Source organism: Falco biarmicus, chromosome 2 (genome assembly GCF_023638135.1).
Source record: "Falco biarmicus isolate bFalBia1 chromosome 2, bFalBia1.pri, whole genome shotgun sequence".
NCBI lineage: Eukaryota > Metazoa > Chordata > Aves > Falconiformes > Falconidae > Falco > Falco biarmicus.
This window is the reverse complement of record NC_079289.1, coordinates 78,676,143-78,694,568: the sequence shown is the minus strand read 5'-3', so window position 1 is coordinate 78,694,568 and position 18,426 is coordinate 78,676,143. Positions and strand designations below refer to the sequence as shown.

The following is an 18,426-nucleotide window of genomic DNA, read 5'->3' as shown; positions in this document are numbered from 1 at the left end:
CTAGCTGAAGTGGTACTTTAGGGTGTACAGAATCCTTATTCATTCCCACTCAGTGATTTTCTTTTTAGAATTTTTTTCAAAGATTACCTTGTATAGATGTCCTAATATCCTAATAATGCAGTTTTTACATACTACTGAGTCTCTTGTTTTGATATGGGATTTATAATGCAGACTTAGCTGGGATGTGGACTGGTCATGTCTGTGTTTAATTTCTCTCTATTATCTTTATATTATAATTCCCATGGACATCATTCTTCTCTAAATAGAAACATAAAGATGCAGTTTCTGCTGGGCATGGTCTCTTTTTCCATGGCAGTACCATTTTTTGTACTGTTCTATCATAACATTATTTTGTTAATAGAACAGCTAATGAAGCTCTTACCTATCAACCAGAAATCCATTCATCTAAAAATTATGAATGGAAGTGTACAAAATGCTACTAGCCTTCCTTTAGGTCAGGTTGGGGGTAGAAGTTAATTTAATTTGTTTTAAAAATATTTTCAGGAATATTTTTATCAACAGATTTTCTGAATTTATTTTGTATACTGTAGGCTTCTGAAACTAAAGCTGGGTAAGTAATTCAGTCTGTCATATTAATTCATCAAATTTTACTTCTCTCCTCAAATTTCTCAGGTTGACATGTTTGAAATTGTTTTTCCTAGTCTGGAACGTCTGTGGTCATTTCAAAATATTTGCTTTTTGAATTTGAATTTCACGCCAATGTGTTTAGATATGTAATTCACTCATTTTTTTTATTTGTTTTTATTTGAGAGTTACATTGCTTACAGAACAAATTATTTATTAATTCCAAACAATATAGTAAAATATTGCATTCAAAATTTATTTACTGAAATATTTAACCATTTTATATTGAATTTTAAAAATATTTATTGTAAAATAACATGTCTTTGGGAAAGTTCACAACAGATGAATGTGAGTACGTCACAAACATGGAGTTAATTTTCAAAATCAGTGAATATTGTTAGAAAATACTTGTCATTAATTATATATCCATAATTTTTGCAAAATAACTTGTATTCATAAAAACTGAATGCTTATTTTTCTGCACATTTTTTTCAACCTCTGAGACATTCAGTTTGTTTTCTAATCTTGGACATCTCTTGAGGATGAGGACTAAAAGCATTAGTTTCATCTGCTGGCGAGATCACAATTTTACCAAGGAACTGTGTGTTTAAGTTGAAGTATTTCAGCAGTCCTGTTGATTTAAAATTCTCTGCTAGATTCAGGACACCATTTGAATTCTGGAGAGATGCTACTTATGCAAGCAAAAATGTCACTTATCAGAAAGGGAAAACCAAAGTTAAAAGAGGAATTTTAGCAACACACTCACCGACTCCTGGAAGTGTACTAGATTTGAACATCGGTTAACAAATGGTGATCAACTAATTATAGTGTGAGAGCTAGTCTCCATTAAATGTAAGTAATGTATTTGCATGGGCTTTTTTTGCCTGAGCAGAAGTGGATTGAGAAAGAGGGAATTTGTTTTTGAGGTAGAAAAATCTCATTTGTCATGGACAGAGGAGTATTCTCACTTGGCTGACCAGTGTGAGAGAACATGTTGAATTTGGCTTAAATGTTAAACTGGAATTTTAATTCGTTTTTCAATATATATTCATTTCAACTTTAATGCCGTTTTCTCTTATCACAACTTCTATCCTCATGCACAATGTTATTTTTACCCAAGATTGTTTTAAATAGCATCAGAGGTCCATAGTCCTCTTTTCTAGAAGCTGTACAAGAAAAACAGACGGCATTCATCTTCCCTTGTTACAGCACTAGTGTGCATATCTCTGCAGCTGAGCAAGGCATTGCAGGTTCCTGAATGATCAGTGTTAAGAAGAGGCTTATAAGGGCACAGTTCATCAGGTTGGATGAATAGCACTCTTAAGTACATTTCTTTCTGTTGAGGAAGCCTACAATGCCTAGCTTGGCATAGATGCTTGCATGATGAATCTCACTATGGTGACAGACATTTTCCCCAAGTGGCCAGTTCGAGCATACTGCAGAGAAGGGGCCAAGTTGTGTGTGTGGGTACTCTGCCAGGGCAGAGATCTTCAGACCAAGAAAAGTGGAGACACGGTGAGACGTGTTGATGTGCTGGGAGTCACATTGCTGACAGAGTCCAGGACATGTCTGTTACCAGGCACACTCTCAAATTCTCACTGTGTTCAGTTATCTCCAGATCACTGGATCTGTTTATCTGCTGCACCTTTTCCATCCTCTTTCTCAAGCACAATTTGAATCTGCATTAATGTTTGGCTATGATCAGCAATCTAACTTTCAATAAATCTCAAAACACATTGCACAGTGTCACAGGGCATTGCTCCATTGATTGCGGTGTTGGCGGAGTTGTATTCCTCTCTTCTCACCAGAGCCAGGTTGCTAGAAAAATACTGTTTGGATACTACAGATAGTGGTAGTTCTTAAACATACTCAGAACTTCACTCAGTCTTAGAATCATTTATGGGTACTACAAGGATATTTAGTGTATAATCACAAATTAAAAGATAGGGAGCCTTTTAATTTGCTTTCTTCCCACATGGCTATTTCCATCTATGAACTGAAAAAGAGAGAAAATTGATATTGCCACACACACACACATGCTCCCTACAAAATTTTTAAAATTAATGTGAATTTTGGGTTTCTAGTAATTCCTCAAGGTTTGTTCTAAAAGGATTCAAAAGTTCCTGTTACCTTGCTTAAGCTTCACCTAACTTACTATAGCCTCCTTACTCTAAATAATGAGACTAGTTTTTGTCAAGGTAACTAAATCTTTTCATTTTTATTTGTATTCAGTTCCTGATGAAGCACTCAGCAGTAGCAGAGGAAAGAGAATCAAATCAAGTAATTTTTACTGATTCTCAGGAAAGGTCCAGGTTCAGTTTTCTCGAAGAGTGGCACAAAAGGTTCTTGCTTTGTCTGAACCAGTTCCATGATTCTTATGAGTAACTTCAACTACTGAATTTTGCACTTCAGTTTTTAATAATGGAATTACTTCTTCTTGGATTGCCATGAAGAAAGGGGAAAACACTGGGCTGACTTGGGAAAAGGAAAAAACTAACCAGATTTCCAAATGGAAGCTCAACTTTAAACAGAGAAACCTACTATATTAATGCTGCTGGCAGTGATATGTGTATCTTGAAAATGGAAATTGCTATAATCTATAAAGTGTAGCTTCTGTTTTGTCCAATTTTGACCCATAGACCTTTAACAATGCCCAGCACCACATGGTGTGCTTCAGAGGAAGATGTGAGAACCTCAAATGAGAGAGAATTGGATTGATTTGTCACATAGGGAAGCTTACACCGAAATCCTAGAACATGACTTAATGCATTTCTTGAACATGCACAGCAACATGCCCATCCCTTCCAAAACTCTCATAAAAATACATAACTTTATATGTGAGTGTATATAATGTATATTTCAAGAGATACAAGTGATACACAATCTTAATATGGCACCTGAATCATCTTGATATATTTCTAAATGCCTTCACTTTTTTTTTTTAAGACATCCTGAGAGAATATCTCATGCATATGTAGTACAGATTTAGTTTGCTTATTTACAGTTTTCTGGATTATTTTGTCAGTAAAGAGCCAGCATATTTATCTTAGTTATTTGCATCGGTAATTTGATTAAAGATAATTGGAGGATGAAGAAATATGTTGCCTAAAATATCCTTGGGAACACGGCTTTGTTACCAGAAATCTTTTGACATAGAGGAAGATAAAAAGAAGAGCTTATGGTTTAGGATCATTGGAGATAAATTGTGAAGAGTAAAAAATCAGCTTTGGAGGAAGGGGAAATATTTAGCTGTGAGGCATTGCTATGGCAATAAGGAATGTGTGTGGAAGATTATGTGAGAGGAAGGGAAGGATAAGCAGGGATAAAGCTGTATCTGAGGAATAAAGTCATCTTTCTTTACATGTTTTTATGCTGCTCTTATTAAGAAAGTTTGTTGGGGGAAAAAATGAGCTTCATAAGTTAGCCTCTGTTTTTTTAAAAAGCAAGCAAGATAGTCACAGTGTTTGGTTTGCACTGCCAAAGGGACTCTTTGTAGATAACTGTTTAGGAGACCTGAAAGTGAAGAAGGAGTTCCTGATACAGGCTCCTCGAGGTCCATGGGATTTAAATCCAGATGCAAATGTCCTGGTTTCTGTGGGTGAAGCACATTTAGTGCTCCTGCCTGTGAAGCTGAACCCTCCTGCCTGGGACATGGGCACCCCAGGAGCTCAGGTACCTTATGGGAAAGCTCCTGAGCAGTCAAGGTGCATGTGCCCTTCATCACCAGAGAAACTCAAAGCAGGAGATACTGCTGGGAAGGAGGACTGCAGCTGTAGAGGAAATCACTTAGGCAACTTGGGAGGCTGGCGTGGTTTAATTAAGGATGGGAAATGAGGTTGGAGGAGGAAAACGTTGTTGTAGGGGTTTGGGAACATGTGAGAGCCGGAGGAGGCTGCAGCAGGAAGAGGAGAGGGAGAGGTGAAGGGGACTGGATAGTGTTGCATTGAGGGAAAAGAGGGAGATGTGGAAAGGTATGCCTAATGAAGAAGTAAGGGACATGTGGGAGGCTTGGGAGATTATGGAAGGAAGAAAAGTGATGGCACAAGCTAATGATGGTAATGTGGACTCCTTAACAGCCTGCCACTCATTTGACTTGGGTCTCTTATTGATGAACAAAAGGCATAGAAGGCTATATTGGTCTATTTCAGGTGTTGCAGGTGAGGGCAGATATGTTCAAGTGCACATACCTGCACATAGAGGACCCACAGGCCTGCAGCTGCCTAGACCTGGTAGACTAGCTTCTGTGTTTGGAAGCAACAAGCCCATGGCCACAAAAATGTGACTTTCTGAAAGCAACCTCCTTGTGGGTACTAGTACTTGGACAGATGCCACATAAAACTGAAGCTATTTTCATTCTCTGGAAGACAGAATCAGACTTGTCCTAGTTTTCTCTTCTGATTATTCATCATTTCTTCTCTTTGAATGATCCTCTTTGACAAAACTAATTGGTACCTAGTATCCAAACAGTGAAACAAGGCTTACTTCATCACTAATGCATTTTGGAAGAGTCTTATGTCTCACATAAGACCTTTCTAAGAGTTCTTCCTGTAATTAGATCCCTTAACCCACAGCTCCACAGCCCTGTTAATTTTCAAATTGGTGTGTTTTGGTTCAGGAAGCCTTTGAACAGAGAAAGCTGCATCCTGACATATTGTCATATCCAAGCATCGACAGCTCTGGCACGGGAAAAGGTCATGCCACCAAGCATTAACATTACAGAATAGCAGTTATAATAATTTATTTAAATAAGGATTTATTTTTTTTTTTAGACCAGGAAGGCCTCAAATCAGGTCCTGTGCCAATGTAATCTTGTTAAAATACAGGCCCAGAGAAGTTCAGATGGAAAAAGTGAGTTGTTCTGATAAGAAGAGGCAAGTGTCCATGCATAAAAACAAGGAGAGGGGGGCTATTGCAGGAGTCAGCCCTGGAGTTCAAGAGTGTAGAGAAGGGACTTGCTGCCACCTCATACGCTTTGAAAGGAGTGGGACAGATTCATTCAGAAGAGAGCAGTTCTGTGTGCTGTCCAGGGCTTTCCAGCTTCTGCCAGGCAGGAAAAGGGCCAGAACTGAAAGACAGATTCATGAGCTTTAATTCTTCCTACTCACAAATGCCCAGATGCTATTCATTGGTGGACAAATCATATGGGAAGGAAAGAACAGGCTACTAAGGTCTTCAAAGAGATCATCTAGTTTCAAAATTGTCATGTTTTTAGACGTTTGCAGAAAAAAACTCTGAGGATTTTTTCTTCCTTTTTCTAGAAAATTTTTATTCCAAAATGTGAAAATACTTGAGATTTAAGCCTTTTCTTGCTAGTAGGAGAGTACATTTTTCAATATTAATATTTTTTAAAGTCCTGAATGATTAAAGAAGTTGACAATTATGTCTAAACTGTTCTGCAAATACCTTCTGAATACAATAAAAGCTCAAATCTAGCTAGGTTTATTGTCAGTTTAATTATACTTTCAGTTCAGTACAGTTTAACTATGCACTCGGCACATAACATGGACTGTAAGCTTTTTGGTGCAGAGCTTTTATTTTAATTTTGTACCGCTCCTGGTTTAATTGAGCCCTCATTTTGATAGGTCATTACTGTCATACAAAATGGTAGAGCATATATCTGTCAGCAAATAAAATAGTAGCTTAAAAGGAATAAGAAATCTGTATCAGTTCTTTATTGGCCCTGTACCTGAATGCTTACTACTTACAGTACCTGTATGTACTGTGAATATTTTAATTATGTTACAAGTTGTCCTATGAGAAGCAAAACAAATGGAGCCAGACTTCCTCTGGATTTGCATCTTCTCTGCAGCCCCACTGTCCAGTCCCAGCTCCTTTCTGCTAAGTTCCCTCTAAGGCTTATCTTCAATCTTAAGAAAATTATCTTACACAGGAATTAAAGTAAAATAATTTCTCACATTTTTGGCCATCTGGTCGAATATGGACAAGCTGAATGAGACCCAGATTGAAGGGCCAACCCTGTGTCATCAGAGTAGTCATTTTGCTGAAGAGCAATTTTTTTTGTTTTGTTTTGTCTGTTTTTAGTTCCAGCTATGATAACTTCCTACCCAAATACCACCTTGGCAACGCAAGGTCAAAAGAAGGAGATGAGTTGCACAGCGCATGGAGAGAAACCCATCATAGTCCGCTGGGAAAAAGAAGACCGAATCATTAACCCTGAAATGTCCCGTTACCTTGTTTCCACCAAGGAAGTTGGAGATGAAGTGATCTCTACTCTACAGGTAAGAAAACAAAGTGACCCGTGACTTGTCTACATGTGTGAGAGTGTTGATTGATCTGGTTCTAATGGGGATGCACAGCTACCTCTGCCCTGCAAGGTGAAAGCCCCACCACTCACTCTACCTATGGTGCAACCCTTGACAGCTGGTAGCAAGAGGAGGTAGAGGAAGCCTCTGCATCCCACCCCCGAGAAAAATTAGTCTCCATCTTCCCATGCTCTAGAGGCATCAACAAAGTGAGTCTGGCTTGCAGCCCCCCCATCCTTTCCGTCTCAGCAGCAACATGGCTCATACCTTAGCTGGCCCTTCCTGGGGTGGCACAGCTCACTTTTGAGTACACTGCTGATAAGCGCTGAGTGAATATCTGAACCCTAACTCTGATGTGCGTCAGGCTTACCTCCACCAAAATTATTAAGCTGTTTTGAGATAAAAATTCTGTCTTTTTCAACTATTTTTCTCCCTCCCTTTCACTTTGCGGGGCTTGTGAGACCATTTTACAAAGCCAGGTTAGTCATCAGATTCAAAGTGAGGTGGAAGGAAAAGGCACATGTAAATATATAGGTAGTGTATTTATTGCTTCCAGTAGTATTTGGCACTTACTGTACACAGCAGAAGTCACCAAGAATCAACAACCGACTAGCAAACAGTCACAGTCTGCATCTTCACTTCTGCTTCTGTGACAGGCAGCTGTCTGGTGGGTGGGAGCCATGCAGCTAAACTTGCCTGACAAACCAGCATGTGGGACTCCATGAACTCCTAAGTGGCTGACCTGCGTTAGATTGAAGGGGTTACCTGAGTGGCACTGCTGTTTTGGAGACTTATGTTTCCCAAAGAGGCCATAGAAGCACAGGACTGTGCTGCGGTTCTGGTGTCACCTACAATGAGTGGGGCTATGATGTTGCTCTCAGAACACCAGGATACAGCTTTTTCCACTCAAATTTGAGATTTACTAATGTGAACAGCCCAATCGTTCATATTTTTGCATATGCCTTTTTGAAATCTAATTTTTTTTAAAAAGAAGTCATATAGATTTTCAGTGAAAAATCTTGATTTTCCGTTTTTCAGTCACATTCTTAAAAACATTTTTACTGGGCTCAAGGAAATAATTCCCTAGCTCTCTAGTGATTGCCTGTATTCTAATGTAACTCTGAAGGTATATCTCTTTCCTTACTATCCAAAAGTTGTGTTGTATGATATCCAGTAAAAATCTGGTTTTGCTTTCTGTGAGGGAGCTTTGTCATTGATTTCTATGAGGAAGATTAAGTTCTATGTGTAACTTTGTTCATATTAGTGTATTTCTGCTATAAATAATATTTAATTATAGGATAGACCCCTAGACCTCTCTTCCCTCATTTATCTTATTGACTTTAATAAGATAATGCCTGGATGCACAGCAATGTTGGTTTTTGGAAGGCTGGAGACCTGCCTGGAGAGTTCACTTCTGAAGCAGTTGCGTACAGTAGTGGTGTTCTACATCCATATATGTATGTTACATACAAAACCTTTGACTTCTGAGAGATAAAATGCCCCAAAACCAGAAAATACCAGGATTAAGGTTGTCTCTGAAGCTTTTAACTCTGCTTTTGCATGTGTGCATGATGATGTGATCTTCAGTTGTATACTCAGCTTTTATTTTTTCTGCAGGACCCCTGCCTCAGTCAGGCATGACTTGGATTTTCTCTGGAGTTGAATTAGGGTTGAGTAATGAAAGACACTGTGTGATGCAAGGCTGATCATTGAAACAAAACTTTTCACAGGTGGCCAATAATTGTGTGTTCTTTGTTTTCTAGGTACTTGCCTTGAGCCCTTGGGGTCTGATTTGCAGAACTACTAAGCCCTCATAGCTGCAGCTTAACTCAATGGAAACTGTTACGAACACATTAAACACTATTTATTGCTAAGGACTCTGAGGGGGGAAAAGAAGGCCCTAGATGTATCAAATCGGGCTCTGAAAAATTTTGCTTTCCTGTCTTAAAGCTCAGCCAAATGTGCAACTTAACACAGCTTGACAAGTTACCACATCTCAGATGATAACTCCCCAATATCCTCGTAGTGAGTGGGAAATTAATCCATTCATCTTAACAAACAGTGAATGAGAGTTGTGCTCATATTACCTTGGCTTTGCTGAGGAATAAAGAGCACGTGGAGTTACCATGGCTCAGCTAATATGTGGCAACTTGTCAAGAAGCCACAAACATTATCATATGTCTGGTTCCTTAATTCCCCATACAAAATGCTGGGAACACTCTTCGTGATGTCAGGGTTTATGAAAATAAATTCACTCATGTTTCTGAAATGGGTATTGCATAGGTGAATCCACAGAAAAAGCTATGAGAAAATGAATAAATCTGTCTTCAGGGCACAGTTTGAACTGTGTGCAGTAAATAAAGTGTGGAGCAGCACACTGAGCAATGAGAAGAAAATGGCATTTAGAATATCTGCTCATTTTAAAAAGATCCTCTCCCTATTGTACATTGAATGAAGCAGTGGTCCTGTAGAAAAATATCATTATGATTATGTACATACAGATTATGTATAACTTCCCATGTTATTAAATAACAAATTGAAAAGAAAGACCACCCAAAATTTTACTATGAGGCACCATGCTGAATACTGCCGGGTTCACCACCAGTGTTTGAACCTTTATTTCCTCCACACAGACTTCAGCCACTTGAGTTATTTTCAGAAATAAGTAGAAAAAATTGGAGGCAGCAGGAGGCACCATGTTGTATGGAAAATTTCAGCCAACTGTTAAACACTTGGCAAACTTAGGAGTAACTGGAAACAAGACTCCTAACGAGAAGCTACAGGAATAGGTGGTGCTCCAACTCCTGGTTACACACAGAGCTGGTAGCCTGTTTCCTCAGCCCAGGTGTTGCTAGTTTTGATAAGTCCCAGTATTTTGAATGTTTTAGTGTGCATATGTATGTATGTGTATAACATGCACTATCTATTACTGTCAAGTAAAACAGTCTGTACAGTTTTTCTTGCACCATACAGAAAATCTGTCGGTTTATTTTCTCTGCGTGCTGTTCAATCAATCACTTCTTTTCAAACCACCTATAGATTTTGCCAACTGTGCGTGAAGATTCTGGCTTCTTTTCCTGCCATGCCATCAATTCTTACGGGGAGGATCGTGGAATAATTCAGCTTACTGTGCAAGGTAGGAAGAGGACAACACAAGGAAAAAAACACAGCTATTGTAGTACAGTAACTGGATGCCATCCTCAGAAATCTGTTGGGGGAGGGAGGCTCTGATTCCTAATTAAATGTATTCCTCATTGTCAAAGAAATGAGGAGCCACATTAAGATGCTCAGTCTTTCATTTTCCAGCATCACAGATTAAATCAAAATAAAGAATAAGCTCAAGTCTTCCTAGATTTGTACACATTAATAAGGAGAATTTTTCTTAAATACACTAGCTGACAATCTACTAAAGATACTTAAAACTATCATCTTCAGCAGGGGCAGTGGGTATGAGGGGCTTGCTTTTTGAGGGGAGAGAGTTGCATTTGTTTTTAAGGAACAAATGTGCTTAAAACCCAAGTCTGAAATAAAGCAAAAGTGATCTGACTTTATCTCTAGAGAAATGTTAAACCTACTGTGGATCTTTAAACAAAATATTTCAAGTTTAATCAGTCAAAGTGAATTGTAATCAGTTTGCACAATACACACTCCAGGAACCGATGTTGCCTGGGGCTGGGGTTCCCCTCCCGCAAGGTTTCACTCAGGCAGCAGCAAGTCCTGGGGTGGCTGGGTTGACAGTATCTGAGATGCAGAGCACAGGCAGGACAGCCACTGGCCACTGCTTATTTCTGTGCAATGCTTGTTCCTGTGTTTGTATGCCTTTGAGCACACACACAACAAATTTCTAGAACTTGCAAATTTCTTTCTCCCCACTCTTAATTTCAAGTAACAGCAGATTTCAGTGAACGCCTAAGGCAGCCCTGTTGAAAAATTCAGGTGGAGTTTGGGGACAGGTTCTCAGTTACACCACTGCTCATTTAAACTGCCATGACAACTTAAAAGGCCATTAGAATGGGTATAAATGCTGTTTATTTACAACCTTAACTTCAAAGGCAGAAAGAGGTTTCAGCGTAATGTTATATTGTTATCAAATTATTCTGTAATTAAAGACAGACTTTTAAACATACTCAAAGAGATAGAAATTTCACTCCCTCCTCCCACCAAATCTGGCACTTTTAATTTGGTCTGCATATTTCTACCATCACCTTCTGTGTAAAAACTGTATCAGTGTAACATAGTGTTCAAGGCAAAAATCTTTTCTAGCATGAGTAGTCCAATCTGGAGTGCTTTTAAGGAAATGCAAATCTATGTTGCATATAAGAAGGTTCAACAGAAGTCAGCAATCAGTGACTCCTAGCTGAAAAGTGATTCTTTCTCCCTCTGTCAAGTATTCTTCAGCAGGTGACTAACTGGCTCAGGGTACTGAGTGACCAGAGAAAGTGCCGTGACAGCTAACCAGCAGTAAGCTATACCAGTGCCACGGTCATTAATATTATCTTGTTAAGAGTACAGGTTTTCTTCTGACTAAAACTGTGTGTGTTTACTCAGAGCCCCCTGACCCTCCTGAAATAGAAATCCGAGAGGTGAGGGCACGCAGTATTGCCCTCAGATGGACCATGGGGTTTGATGGAAACAGCCCAATCACCGGCTACGACATCGAGTGCAAGAACAAATCAGGTAAGAAATCATCTTCCTCTGAAGTAATCTTCATTGCTAGTCATTCATCACTGAATTTGTATCATAAAAGATAACTCATAAATTGAAACTGCCTGATGGAAATTTTTAACATGGTTTATTTAATATTCCACGGTAAGATTTATCTTCATTTGTTGTCTTTTTCTTTTTTTTTTTTTTTTCTTCTTTTTTTTTGAGGTACGGACATTAAGTTTAGCGATTGCTGCTTTTCCCTTTTACCAGAGAAATCTACACGTAGAGGGAACAAATTTTAAAACTAGCCATTCTAAGTGATAGCTGGTATGATGATTTTGCCAGCTGATTCTTGGTCTCTGTTCTTATCTTTTCTCCATTTGGATTTTTTTCTTTTAGTTTTCTGGTTTTCCCTAAAGAGAAAATACCTGCCTTTACAAATTATCTTTTCCTGTAGTACTGATTTTTAGAAGTTATTTTCTATAGATTATAGAGTCATAGAATCATTTAGGTTGGAAAGACCTTTGAGATCATGAAGTCCAACTGAAATAGAGATATATATGAATATAGATATGTAGATATGAGTACATGGCATCTTCCCTGGAAAGTCAGCAGTGAAAAAGGGTAGTTATGAGAATTTAGCTATGTAGTAGTCTGCTGAAGCACCATGCAGAGTTTTCAGTAGCATGCTGGAAATACTCTGAGACTCAGTCCACTAACAGAAATGTTCTGGGTGTTCTTATCAAACATAGCTGCTGTTTATCAAAGCAGCTATAGTACATTTATAGTCTTCTCCCTTCAGTTTTACATCTCCTCTGAGATATAAAAATGTACATAAAATTTTTAAGTCTGCCAATTTTTTTTAATTATTCTAATACCCATCTTTACTATTCTTCATTTGTCTACATTGTGTATTTCCTTTGTGCTTTACTTAGGCAAAAATGTCATGATGCTTTCTTTACTATTTTCTGAAATGTTAAATCATCAGTCACCATTTTTACATTGGCTTTGTAAATATAATTGATATTGTACAGGTGAGCATGGTACCTGAAAGATTACCCACTGAGGATGTGGCCAGGGATTGCAGCTTTGGAGATGTAGACTAGGCAAGGATGCATTCAAGGGACATGCATACATAAAAGTTTTTGGGCTTTGTTTTCTTTTTGATTCTTTTCATTTCTTTCCAACCACCCACCTGCTCCAGGACAGCTTTTGGAATTCTTGCCTGATACACCCTAAAAAATCACTTGTATTTCTAAATGATGTAACTCAGCATAACACAATCTAGGAAGATGGAGCTACTTTCCCTTGATTGAAGCAGCGCTGGGAAGGGACTTCAGAGCTCTAGAATAACTTTGTTAGATTTAGTTGAATGTTTTCAGGTGATAATGCAGAATGCAGGCAAAGATTAAATGGTAATTGCTGTGAACTTGCATTGCAAAATTATGTCTATAATATGGCATGATGAATCAATAGCAAGACAGCAAATGAAGCGCTATCATTTTGGATGAAAACATCAAGACACAACATAGTGGTAAGAGTTAAAACACTGAAAGAAATTAAAAATAGTGGGTGGCAGAATGAGTGTTGGAGAAAATATTTCTTTGTATATGAGGAGGCCATGACGTAAAAAGAGCAGGTTATCTTCATTTCACTGCAAACAACAGAAACATCATTTTTTAGAAACTGAGGCTGAATTTTTGGAGAAACTAGGATCAGGGGGTTTAATTCTTGCACATTTTTGTCATTAATTAAATCATCAAGAAGGTGAAATGGCAGAGATGATTACTGAAGAACTCGCACATGGTAGTGGAGGGAAGTTAGAACAAAGAAGAGGGAATTAAGAAAACTTCTTATGGTTTCCAGATATCAAAGGGACAGAAGAAAACTTAGGAAAAACATTCACAGTCCAGATGGCAAGGTCAGGGAATATCCTGCCAAGGTCAGAGTAAAGCTGTAAACTGCACAGTTGTGTTTAGTGAGAATTTTCCACCTATGTTGCTTACCATAAGGACTCAGACATGGGTTTACAGCAGGGTACATCTTCTAGGCTCCTCAGGAAGGAAAACTGCAGAATTTTTCAGTTTCAGAGAACGTGCAGGTGACCACATATGGACTTCACTGCATGGTGCTGCCCTCAGGTATCCTATCTGTCTCTGCCATGCCATCAGACAAAAAAGACACATTAGTTACCCTCCAGAAGGAGCATGGAGTTGCCTGTTACATTGGTAGGGGGCATCTGTAGGGTCCAGTTGCCATGTAGGATCAATATGAATAGTGGGAGCTCAGCTTTTCAGGCTGTTTCAGTACTTAGATATGATGACTGTCTGCACAGAAATGTACCTGTGGCACTCAGGCCTGGTCCTTCATTGAAAACACTGTTGTGTAGCCATCAGACTTTTCCATCAGAGGTGTCCAAAAACGTTTGAAGATAGGAACAGGTATGTGGGTTTCTTCTTGTGCCTCTCTCCTCATCCTTTTTTATGTCATTAGGCAAAACTGAGGGGCAAACCGAGTATCAGTCCAGCTTAAGTCCTGATCGGAAGGGAAAGGACTGTGCATTGTGCTTTCGTGTGCACACGTGTGAATCCTGAGCATCCTTCAGTATTCAGATGCCTTCGCAGAGCTGGGGAGCTCCCCCCATCCCTGCTGAGGCAGCGGCGGGGCGGCTGGGCGGGTGCAGTACCGGCAGCGGCCGCCAGATGGCAGCGCCGGCCGGGCCCGGGAGCGGCAGCCGCGTCCCGCAGTCGCGTCCCGCAGCGCCGCAAACGGGCCCTCGTTGTCTTCCGCACAGTCATCCCAAAGCATCAGACTTCAGGAACGGGGGGGAAGCTGCTAGATTTCATGAAATCCCATTTTTTCATAGATCATAGTGTCAGCGTGCATTTTGTAGGATACTGAGAAATGCCTGGGTGTCACATTTTATGAGTGGAATAAAGATTACATTGAAAATTCCACTCATTCTTTTTTGGTTTTTTTATAAGTTTTTTGTTTGTTTGTTTGTTTGCTAGCCCATTGCTGCTTGTTTTCTGTGCTTTTTCTGTGTCTCTAGGTAAATAGATTTTAGAGCTCTCCGAAACAAACAATAAAAACCAGAAGAGCCAATAGTCAATCTTAATACCTCATTCAATTACTTACCACATGGACACGAACAAATATTTTTACAGTTTTCCAGAAGAAATAAATGATTTATTTTTTTTCTTAGTAACATTTTTCTCAAAACTGCAAACAGTTTTAGAACAAAAATTATTAATTTTTTTCAGGACTGGCTCAGTTTGGAATGATTGCTTTTGTTGGTTTATTTTTCCTTCAAGAAGGGAATACATGTATCAAAATACACTCCTGAATTCAATGCATTAGTTGTAAATAAACTCTGGAAACTTACGTTTAGAAGTACAGAAGATGTGAGTTTTCATCTCTCTCTTTCTCCATGGTGTGTCATTACTTAACCAACTAAGAATCACCAGAATTTTTCAAATTCGTTTATGTGATTTCAGCAGCTATATATGTACTGCAGATGGCTGCCACTCAGGGGTCAGTATTTCAAATAACTCAGGTTATTTGATAATATACAGACTGTATTAAAAGAAATTATCATCATCCTCAACAGAAATTTAACACGTTCTCCATACTGAGGAGGTCTTTTTTTTAAATTCCTTTTCTGTTGGCATAGCATACTGGAACAGACAGAGTCTCCTTCTGTGCTTGTATAACATTTAACACAATGGAGTGTAACTGCTGGTTAAAATTCTGTAAAGTTTAAGAAATTCTGAGAAGTTGTAGCAAACTGAAAGGAAGTTGTAGCAGCTCTGCCTGCAGGTAAGCCCTTTAGAGCTTCTGAAAGTATCCTACAGAAGAAGCTGTGACAAACTCAGTTACCAAGGAAAAATACATTCACGTGAATTTGGTTAGCACTTAAATGTCTGATTCCTGAATATTTTCTGGGTAAATGAAGTCACATGGGCAAGCAAACAGGCCCTGTAGTCAGCCAAACTGCAGATGTCATTGTGACAGCTTGTGCATCTTTTAGCAAGTTTATATAAAAGAATTTACACAGTATGTGCAAATATTTTGTATCTGAGTGAGCTTTCTATTTTTAAACTAGTCTTCCTTATCTGATGAGCTTCCAGCGATCCGCCCACAGTGACCCATACTGTAAACCGTTCCTGTAGAGCCTCCAGTGACATCCCCCATAGGACGCTGCAGAGGTTGAAGGAGGAACATTGCCTGCAGTAAGAAAGAAATGGAGGATGGCAACTCATAAAAGACATCAAGATGCTTTAATGGATAAATTCTATTATTTTGTTTGCAGCAATTGAATACTTGGATGAATAGGAGGTGTTACTGCGTTTAGCCAATTTCCATTCTTTTTCCTATTATAAGTCTGGAGAATTTATTAAAAACATAACAGGCAGATGAAGAGTAAGCATAAATAATAACAACGTGCTCCTCCTTTTACAGGTACATACGAACAGCTAAGAGGGTTCTACATTCCCCTTGTAGTAAACTGTTTCTGCATCTTTACACAAGTAAGGGAAAGAGCATCAGTCCTGGAGGGTGCTGGGCCCATGTCTAAGTATTCCAAGCTTGTGCTCACTGTTCGCCTGTGGTCTGAGCTCCTGGAATTTGAGATCAAACTTTCTGCCTGACCTCTGCTAGTCTAAGAGCCCTCCATTGCTGTTTAAGTCCCTTTCCTCCCATTTTGGAGCACAACCAACCTTCTTGCTGAGTGAAGATCCCTTTGGGGCAGCAGCTCCCATCTTTTTCACAGTTGTTCCAATGTAGCAACGGTAAAAAAACCAGTATGCAAATGCACACACAAAACTGGGGAATCTTTGCTGCTCTTACCACATCCTCAAAAAAAGACAAAGGAGTAGCTATTTCCTCAGATTTGCTGATGACCCAGGGTCAAGATCCCATTGCTCACCGCACCAGACTCAGAGCAGTTGGGAGTGCTGTCAGGGAAGATAGTCACTCAATTTACTTGTAGCAGCAGGTATTTTCTGGGTTAGTTCAGCAATGGCAGTATCCCGCTCTGCAAGACAGTTTAGCTGCATGCTTGTATTAGCGACGTTAACATCATCTTTTGTCTGTTTTATTTTAACCTCTTATTGAATAGACTCTTGGGATTCTGTTCAGAGAACCAAAGATGTTTCCCCTCAGCTAAACCAAGCCACTATCATTGACCTCCACCCTTCCTCAACTTACAACATTCGCATGTATGCCAAGAATCGCATCGGCAAGAGTGAGGCCAGCAATGAGCTCACCATCACTACCGATGAAGCAGGTATGCTTTGGGTTTGTAGTGTCTCAGTTGTGCTGGGAATTATTGTTCTTTGACATGAGTAATCTTAGCGTGAAATGCTGCTTATGTTGCTGCAGCTGCATTGAAAGAAATACTGAATTGTTCCCATAAAACATTGTGACTTTTGCAACTTCATCATGCAGGCCTATAATTAAAGCCATTCAGTGGCATCTAGTGGTCAAAGAAGACATTGTGCTCGAAATTTTCAGCCTTGGGGTACTGGAAACGGCACACCTATATCTAGTTAGGCAACTCACTCAACAACATCCTATTTTTAGCGGTGGTTCCTCCCCTGTGGGTTTGTGGCTTTCCTTAGATGCTCACATATTAGTATGGGTAACTGATTTAAGCTACCCCCATTTGAGAACATTGTTCTATATGAATCAAATCTTTTTTGACTATTCCATCCCCCAACCCACTCACCATTTAGTTCTCTGATCACTGTGTAAGGCTGTTGGCTGTCATTAGTTAATATCATCCCACTGTTCTTTGTTCCCTTGTATTCTGCTACATCGCTGCAGGTTTCTGTACCAGGAGGGCTATGCAGGCATTTTCACCTTGGTGGCCAGAGTCACTCTTGTGTGTGCTTGAATTGCTGCCATCCAGTGCCATCTTATTTTTGTTTCTCAGGGCTAGCAGAAGTGGCAGATGGATAAGGACAGCATAGCCTTGTGCATGCTACCACATCCCCAGTCCTACATGTTAAATGTGACACTGAAAAAGACTTAACAGGTGAAAAGTGGAGGGCTACAGCTCTCTGTTTCAGGAATTAGGAGCGAAAATGCTCAATGGCCCTAAAGTAACTCTGCCAGGCATATATTGCAATGATATACAATGATACAGTATATATAAAGGTGTCGGGAGTACCCCAAGCAACTTCAACACCCTTAGTCCACTGAAACTGGATGGTGTTACTCTGGAAAGCCTTGACCAGAAAGGAGCTTGCTCCTTTGTATTTGAAAACACATTTTTATCTTGCTAATTTTATTTTTCCTGTTACCTTACGACAAGTCAGCTGTGCTTCCTTCTTTGGGGGTTTTGAGAGAAAACCGTAATGCAAGTATCTGGGTGGCAGTGTCCTGGCAGTGAAAGCCGTGCTTCTTTTTCAAGGTTCATGTTGGTCTAGGCTTTGAACACTTGGTGACCAATCTCTAGTTCAGCTCATATGAATACAATTGTGTAATTCCCACTCATTTTCTCTGTGGGTGAATTTTACTATATTCTATATTTACTATATTTCACAGGGTGAAAATATACCCCTTGTCAGGAAAACGTGGTTTAGGCTCCAAGGGACTTTCTGAATAAGAACAGGACACAAGGAGGGCTCACAGTGCAACGCAGAATAAATGGGAGACAATATAAGCTGCATTTCTTTTTTCACCGGGTATCTTTTTTCATCCTAGTGGAAGGAAAGCCTTCCATGAACAGCTTTATTAACGGTGAATGGTTTGTTTGCAAAGTATTTCTCATTTGATCAGGGTTTTTCTCTTCCTTTTTTCCATGAAAATGTGAAATCACTAGATAAAACAGATATTCATTCTTCCAGCCATCATCGTCTGTATCCCCAAAATGCCCATCCTTCCTCGTTGCATATACATCAAAGTAGAGGGGTGGGTCTTGGATCCA

The 18,426-nt window shown here is 39.4% G+C and overlaps 1 protein-coding gene across 2 annotated transcripts in view; it reads left to right on the top strand.

Annotated features, from left to right (window-relative positions):
* The window catches only part of DSCAM (DS cell adhesion molecule), a 470,381-nt gene that overhangs the window by 350,540 nt on the left and 101,415 nt on the right, over window positions 1–18,426 (top strand). For both annotated transcript variants that reach the window (XM_056328736.1, XM_056328738.1), the window contains exons 12-15: window positions 6,628–6,824; window positions 9,888–9,984; window positions 11,397–11,525; window positions 16,615–16,782. In XM_056328736.1, coding sequence (XP_056184711.1) covers window positions 6,628–6,824; window positions 9,888–9,984; window positions 11,397–11,525; window positions 16,615–16,782 — 591 coding nt within the window. The remainder of the gene's footprint in view (window positions 1–6,627; window positions 6,825–9,887; window positions 9,985–11,396; window positions 11,526–16,614; window positions 16,783–18,426) is intronic.